Source organism: Lolium perenne, chromosome 7 (assembly GCF_019359855.2).
Source record: "Lolium perenne isolate Kyuss_39 chromosome 7, Kyuss_2.0, whole genome shotgun sequence".
Classification (NCBI taxonomy): domain Eukaryota; kingdom Viridiplantae; phylum Streptophyta; class Magnoliopsida; order Poales; family Poaceae; genus Lolium; species Lolium perenne.
Window position 1 is genome coordinate 136,710,998 of NC_067250.2, and position 8,365 is coordinate 136,719,362.

Genomic DNA, 8,365 nt, shown 5'->3' on the forward strand with positions numbered 1-8,365 from the left:
GCCAGCATTCTTCTCTTCCTTTGAGTGCTTTGAGTGACGTCGTGTCCAGCTTCGTGATCATCTCCATGTCCCGCTGCTCCTCTCCTTCCCTTGACCATGGCGTATCCTCCTCTCCGGGGTCTTGATGCGCCTTGTACCTAATGACACATAACACATCGGCATGAGGTAGCATTCCATCCAAAGGGGTACCGAGATCAAGGGTGGTGAGGAGCGAGTTCACCTCATCGTGTAGTGCTTTAACCCGAGCTCGTGTCATCGGTCCACTTGGGGGACTTGTTGGTCTTGGTGTAGCGTCGTTGGTGAGCGGGGCTACATCATGTTCTTCCCCAAACCAAAACCAAAAGATCAAATCGAAGGGAAACGAAGGAATTGGAGGCTAAAAGGTGGAGGAAATAGTAGATCAACACTAAAAACACCAAATCCACGGAACAAAACCACTCAAAACGCAACAAAATCGTAGATCCATCCAAAGGCAATTTAGGGCTATTTTTTGGGGATTTTTTGGAAAAGTTTTTAGAGACGAAATTGGGTGGGTGGGGGGTCAAAATCGTGGTAACCAAAAGCTGCTGATACCATATGATGAGGTCTAAGACCTAGGTTGTGGCCCGATCTCGCGATTGACCCGAAATCAAGAGGGGAAAAGAGGGAGAAGATGAAGAACGCGAAGAACATGAAGAACAAACACACTCACACCAACCCGATACAATCGAATCTTACTCTCGTGGCTCGATGGACCACGCCAATATAATCACCCGAAAGAGACACGGGGTAGAATTCCGTGTGAGAGATCGGGGTTGGAGACGGAGACCGGTGAGAGAGAGAGAGAGTGGAGCACACTTGAATCTCACTCACAAATATCCAAATCCTCAACAAGAGTAGCCTTGATACAAAGGGGATCTAACCCTAGGGAGACAAAGCTCAAAAGTAGTTTTAAGCTCAAATTATGTCTAAAGAGTAAAAGGGGGTGTCCTAGGTACTTATATAGGTTTACAGGGCGACACAGGTCGAACAGGTACATGAGTGACCAACTTGGGCAGATCTGGTCGAGTCAAACCGTGGAATCCGGTCGGGGATCCGGTCCAACCGGACCTGGGGCCGGCGCGTCCGGTCCAGACCGGGCCAGGGACCGGGTGGCAACCGGAAACGTCGCAGAAGTCCTTCCGGTTGGCACCGGTGCGCCGCCCGGTTGACGCCGAGGTGGATCCGGCCTGCCGCCCGGTTGACCGGGTCCTGGACCGGGCGCGCCGGTATGGCGGCCGGTTTGACCGAGCGCTGGGCCGGCCTGGGCGACTTCTTCTCCTCTCGCGCATGGCGTGCCCTCCTCTCCGTGGCCTTGACGCACCTCGTACCTAATAACACAAAGCGTGTCGGCATGAGGTAGCAATCCATCCAATGGGGTACCGAGATCGAGGGTAGCGAGGAGCGAGTTCACCTTATCATGTAGCGCTTTAACTCGTGCCCGCGTCATTTGTCCACTTGGGGGACTTGTTGGTCTTGGTGTAGTGTCGTCGGTGAGCGGAGCTACATCACTTTGTCACCTCTTTTAGTCGGTAAAAATACTACTACTTTCTTTATCGATCGCATCACGATCACACTATGGGTGCGATGCATCGCCATACTCAACTTCCGAATAAATCATTTCCCTGCGCCTTTCTAATATTCGGGGGTTTTCACTAGGAGAAAAGACTCAACTTCTAGAGAAAAACAACATTCCTTGCCTCTTTTGAAATTATTAGCTTCGCAAAATGAATTACTATATCGTTCTCCGCCTCTTCTACTTCTCACTAGTAGGAAAACGATTGTAGATAAAAATGGATGATGTGGCGCATTTAAAAAGGTGTGCTCCACAAAAATATTTTTGGCGCATATTGCTAATGCGCCAACACAATTTTGTGGCGCATATTGCTATATGCGCCACACAAATGCACATTTATGTGGCGCATATTGATATGCGTCACAGAAATATACATTTATGTGGCGCATATTTTTATATGCGCCACATAATTTATTTGTTTGGATTTTTTTAATTCTAGATTTTTTAAAATTTTAGATTTAAAAAAATATATTTTTTTTAAATTTTTTAGAATTTTTAGAATCTTTTCCAATTTTTGAACTTCTAGGATTGTTTTGAGTTTAAAAATAGTTATTTTTGAAATTTCAAAACAAATTATATTTTTTATATTTAATATTTTAATTTTTCCGATTTTATAGTTTTTTAAATGGTCTTTTTATTTTTAAATTTTAGACTATATTAGAATTGTTTAGATTCTTTTCCATTTTTTGAACTTTAAGGATTTTTTTTGGAACAAATCTAGTTTCTTTGAAATTTTCTAAAAATTTAGAATTTCTCAAAAAAATTAATTTTTTGTTTTTACATTTTCTGAAATTTGTAATTTTTTGAATTTTTTAAAAATTAAATTTTAGTTTTTTACATTTTAAAAATTTGTGATTGTTTTTTACATTTTTTGAAATTCGTAAAAATTTATTTTTTTCACATTTTTCAAAATTTATAATTTTTTTGAAACATTTGAAGTTTTTGATTTTTTGGGAAATTTTAAAACACACCTAAACACCTATATATATACGCATATCACTCATAAACTACACACACATATACACAAATAAGCCTTAAGAGGGTTGATATATGATAGTGATATCAATAAGAACTTTAGTAGTACAAGGGTAGTTCAACCAAATAGAACTTAAAAGTTAACCGTGCTTAGGTTGGAGTAGTTTGAGGATGGATAACCTAGTGGAAAGTCATTGTTTTGGTATCATTTGATTTATATTCACAGTGTGATTTGATGATCGAAAATTCAAATATTTGTGTTTTTCCAAATTATTTAATTTTTCTGATTTTTTTAAAATTGAATTTATTTTTATTTTTTGAGAAATTTGTGGTGCATATTGTGTGGATGTGCCATGGAAATAGAATTTAGTGGCGAGAATTCAGTGGTGCATCTCACATGCGCCACAGATAAGCTATTTCTTACTAGTGTCTGCAGTAACTTCAGAGAAAAAATATTCAAGATTTCGAGCAGAAATATATACTATTTACCCAGGAGAAATACTCAGCTCACCCTAGGGGTTTCCCCTACAGTATAACAGTCAAAAGAAATAAAAATAAATACTCAGTTTGGAAATGAAATACTATATCGTCTGCCTTTTTAAACTAGAAATAATACATCAGGACATTCTATTACCGCCTTCTTTTATAGTAACTTCAAAGAACAATACTACGTTACACTGTCACCTATAAACTTGACAACAATCTTCAGCAATAATGTTTACTAGCACAGTGTTGTAGCACGCACACTTTTTCCCACAAGGGTGATTCATGGTTTAGTATCAAACTCTCGGTGAAATAAAAGTTCCCTCTCATTTCCCTCTTTGTGCAACCTACAAAACAAGATTAAAATGCATTGTTTCCCAGCTCAACGGTAGGGGAAGTAGAGCACGCGAAGTGTAAGCTATATGAAAACATAGACAAACAAAATAAAGTAAAGTAAAAAAACTAAAGATGTAAGCAAACATAAATATTTTTGTATTTTCGAAACTAATGAGTGCTAGCTTTTAACTCAAAGTAAAAGGTGTTTCTTATGCTTAAAAATGGTCCGAATTCATGGGTTCATTTGACTACTCTCTCGTAAATATGGTGGCACATATATTACTTTTCTAGACTAGTTAATATCGATGCAACTTCTATGTAGTGATGACGTCTTAACTTAGAGATGATGCAACAAATCTCACTAATACTCACTTAGTAAGAGAGAAAAATCCAAGAATTAAGGGGCATATATATAGAGTATTGCTTCAATTAGGTACTTTTACATGTTGTTGAATATAAAATATTCTACATTTCTACCTCAAACAAACAAGATCGTCTTTGTTGTCACTAGATGAACTAGACATGCATTCATTTACCCCCTAGTGATATAAAGATTGGAAAGTTAACAACTATAGCAGTTCTCAAATTTTCCGTCACTATCCAGTTGCTACTAGCAATTTTCTCTGTCTAATAGATTTACTCAAATGCTCAATATCTGAAATAGTTAAAACTGGTTTGGTTTTATGGCAAAAAAATATCCATTGTTCATGCAGGCAATTTGGACGAAATATGGAAATGCTATGCAATTTGCCTCCCGTCGGCGGCCGCCTCCGATCTGGCCGCCTCTGTGGCTTTTGGGCGATGGAGGTGCGGCAGATCGCGGCTCTCATCGGCGGGAGGGATTCGTTTCCCAGTTTTGGGGGCTTCGTACCCCGTCCTTAGGGTTTTTGTTTGTAGGGACGGCGCTCAGGTGGTGGTGACGGTACCTCGTGCAATAATATTTCCCCGGCTTCAACCCTATCTCGACGACGACATCGAGAAGCTTGGGGTTGTGGCGTGGTCTTCGAGGATTTAGTCTGGCTGTGGGGATCTTCGGATCGTCAAGGAGCTTTATCGGTAGTTCATCATACTTCTCCACCTCGAGGACGGATGTGGTCTTTTCGACATGTTCAACAACTTCCGGTCCGCAACCAACAACGTCAGGCCGATTCAGGGAGTAGCGGCAGCGGCGGCGTGCCGTCTTCACGGTCTAGAGGTTGAAGATGAAGGGCTTCTCAATAATCTTTGTAATTTTCGTTTTTTTTGGACTACTTTATATTGTTTGATGTTTTTTTTAATGCCAGTGTTCTATTCGGAAAAAAAAAACGATTTTGTGCAGTGTACCTCACTCCCGTTGCGAAAAGGCCACACGATATAACACCCAAAAAAGTTATCGATGTCCCTAAAGCGATACATGTTGCGCAGTGCGCAGGTCGACAGAAGAGTTTAAAAGGCCACGCATTCCCTTTGACTGGTAGAAAGCTAAGAACACGAGAAGAGAAGAGCCAAGAAAAGAGAAGAACCAAGAAGCACTAGCGCCGTAGCGCGTACTCCTCCAATAAGCCGATCAGTTTATCGATCCATCAAGCTAGCTAGCTAGCCATAGGTGCAGATCGATGTGGGAAGGAGCAGGCGTCCATGGCAGCCACGAGGCTCTCCTGCTCCAGGCCGCCGGCGGGGTCACGCACCACGGGGGCGACCACAGCCACGCCTCAGGGCTCCTGCCGTGGCTCGGCCCGGCCGCCGCCGCGTCGCCCTACATGACTCCCCACCTGCCGCCTGCGCCATACGGTGCCGAGATTTCCGAGGCAGCTGGGACTTTTGGCATAGGAGGGTACCCTGAGGGCGGCGGCCTGGGGCATCAGTACGGGCTGTTTGACCTGGAGCCGCCGCAGCAGCACGGGAATGGAGGCGGTGGCGGTGGTGGGGCGCCGTCCCTGCAGATGGGGCTCCGCGGGTCGAGGATGGTGTCCGGGTTGCTGGGGAGCCTGCATGCGGAGCTGGGACGATTGTCGGCGAAGGAGATCATGGACGCCAAGGCGCTGGCGGCCTCTCGTAGCCACAGCGAGGCCGAGCGCCGCCGCCGGCAGCGCATCAACAGCCACCTCTCCATACTTCGAAGTCTCCTCCCCAACACCACCAAGGTGATTTTAAAAATAATCTGTGTACACATATGATATGATATGGTATATATGGTATGGTCGATTAACCTTGATTATCACCTTGGATGACCATCCTCAGTTCCTGCCCCTCTATTCACTTGATGCATGGCTTTTCATGCTGTGGCTACTGCTAACCCTAATCAAATTGATTGATGGTCTTGAATCTTGACACGCGGTCACGAGGGTCCCGGTTCTAGATAAGGGGATACGCCGTTGAAATGGAGCCTAGTGTCCATGAATCAATTGAATAACTAAGTAGACATATCAATTAATTTAGTAATATTACACTCAAGGCCTTACTACGAGTAACAAATAAGTTGAGAACGGATTAGCCCTAAAATGTAACCTATCGCCCCTTGTAACAAACTAACACCTCTCCTCTAAAAAAAACTAACACATGGTAACATAATTACACAATTGAAAACTTGCAATTAAGGGGGCATTCCCGTTCCTCGATTGCTCCATTTCATAATATCTCTTTGGACTGAATTCCACTTTTTGACCACTAAATTTTGCATTTGTGACAAGTACTACCATATTTAGTGCAAACTCTACCGTAATATTCAATCTAAGAAACTTCAAACTTGCTTTTACCTAATTCTAGCATTTTGCCTTTTTTTTGTTATACTAGTCAATGTCACGCGATAACCATCTGTAAAGCTCAGAGGGCGTCACCGCGATCATATCTAGCATTCTCTTCTCCATCCTTTCCCTTCCTCTCCATCCTCTTGATATCACTGAACCTCGATCATTACTTGATTACTTCACGTCTTGCACAACAGACACACATTAGAGAAATGTTGTGTAAAGTATTCAACTGAGGTAATCTCGACTAATTTTTATTGAATCGGTAATTGGTCTCTACAAATGCACAACTAGAGGGTAGAGAGTGAAATTCACTCATATTTTTTCCATCAAACTATGAATATCACCCGGGTTCTAATTCTAATGTTTATCAGGAGTATGAAACTGTGATACCCCTTCTTACGCACATATGCCATCAGATGCGATCAGACTTCACACCATACGTTTTTGTCAGTGGAGTTATTTAGCAGGAAATAGCAGTTGCTCCATCTCATTTTGAAGGATGAAAGTGTGAAACACGATAGATTTCAGAGAAACACATGTTCCGTTGCTTCTGATCCCGTGTTCCCATCTCCCAACCAGACGGTATCGGAGTAGAAGCCCAATTAGATATGGAGGAGACACCGAGACAACTTTACCAAGTAAAAAGAGATGGCTCACACCTGAACTAGTATAGACTACTCTCGCTGACCGACCATTGCCTGACAATGCACAAAAAGATGGCGCAGAAGCCTTTGGATTCATGGGAGACCGCTGCATGTTCCGGTCGCGGGGAGATCGAGGTGGACGCGAGGAAGATGGTGTGGCCCCCTGGTGCCGTGCAAGACAAGCGCGCATGCACGCTCGTGTCAGTCATGGCGCTCAGCAGCTGCCTGCACTCAAGCCTCGCATGCAGCTTGCACCCTCCAAAAAGCGAGGCCGGCCGGCCCGCGCGCATGCGAAGGCCGCGCCACGCCCCGCGATTTTTGTAGCTTTTCCTCCATGCTCGCCCGCCTGCACTCGATCGCCGCCCTCCTACCGCCACTACACCCTCTTACATGCATGCTACCATCGGCCACTAGCTACTACTATACCGTGATTGCTGCACGCACGCCTCCAAAGCTCAATGATGGCTGCTCATGCGTTTGGTTGGTGTCTGTGCTGTGCAGACGGACAAGGCGTCGCTGCTGGCCGAGGTCATCGAGCACGTCAAGGAACTGAAGCGCCAGACGTCGGGGGTGCCGGTGCCACAGCTGCTGCCGACCGAGGCCGACGAGCTCGCGGTGGACGCGGCGGCGGACGAGGAGGGGAGGCTCGTGGTGCGGGCCTCGCTCTGCTGCGAGGACCGACAGGATCTCGTACCGGACATCGTCCGCGCCCTCGCCGCGCTCCGGCTACGCGCGCGCCGCGCCGAGATTGCCACGCTCGGCGGCCGCGTCCGCAACGTGCTCGTCATCAGCGAGGTGGGCGAAGATGACGGGGGAGAAGATGGACGCCACGGCTGGAGGGACGACGACGACGAGTGCGCTGCCACCTCGCACAGGACACATGAGCTCGTCGCGTCGATCCAAGAGGCGCTGCGCGGCGTCGTGGACCGCAAGGCGGCCAGCAGTGACACGTCGTCGTCCGGTGGCGGGAGCATGAAGCGGCAACGCATGAACGAGGAGCAGGAGCAAGGTTCCTTCTAGCTAGCATGAAATATGCATGAATGCTGGCTTATGCAAACTCAACTTAATTAGTAGTACAGTTATAAGTTCAGCTTACTTCAAGATTAGGAGTTCGCCTCTTCATTTTGGTGTTGTGGTGTGTGCATGAGGGAAAGAAAGAAAAAGTAGGATCGATCTGCCCAAGGCAGAGGGAGAGTTTTATGTATCCCCTATATATGTTCGTGTGCATGTTACTTTGCATATGTATTGGGCAAATGGGTCATTCAAGAGGTTAGTTTACTGTTAATTCTTCTTACAATCGAGGACATGGGTGTACACGTGTAATCTCTGGGGTATAATGGAAGATTGAAATGGTGAAGCTGTTCTAATTGTTCATACAGTTCATCATTTGGAATATATTTTGATTTTCCCGCTCCATTCTTTCATTCTGTGTGTTCATGTGTCGTGTCAATTTTTATATGCATGCTAAGAATGTTTGTCTTGTTTTTTCTTTTGACAAGATGTTTGTCTCGTTAGTTTCTTGGTTCTAATTTTTGTTATTTTGTTATGTGTATTTGCATGAGGGACGATCGCTTTACAATGCTAAAAATGTGGATATGATAATA

At 44.7% G+C, this 8,365-nt stretch overlaps 1 protein-coding gene across 1 annotated transcript; it reads left to right on the forward strand.

The window, feature by feature from the left end:
- Positions 1-4,844: 4,844 nt before the first annotated feature.
- LOC127301727 (transcription factor AIG1) lies at positions 4,845-7,921 on the forward strand. Its single transcript, XM_051331991.2, has 2 exons — positions 4,845-5,511; positions 7,263-7,921. The coding sequence occupies exons 1-2, from the start codon at positions 4,984-4,986 to the stop codon at positions 7,779-7,781; spliced, it is 1,047 nt and encodes a 348-aa protein (XP_051187951.1). The 5' UTR covers positions 4,845-4,983; the 3' UTR covers positions 7,782-7,921.
- The last annotated feature ends 444 nt before the right edge of the window (positions 7,922-8,365 follow it).

Excerpts from the sequence above, each read along its gene's own strand:
- LOC127301727 (XM_051331991.2), top strand. The coding sequence starts at position 4,984 with ATGTGGGAAGGAGCAGGCGTCCATGGCAGCCACGAGGCTCTCCTGCTC. Across the intron at positions 5,512-7,262 it reads TCCTCCCCAACACCACCAAG|ACGGACAAGGCGTCGCTGCT; the intron begins GTGATTTTAAAA and ends TGTGCTGTGCAG.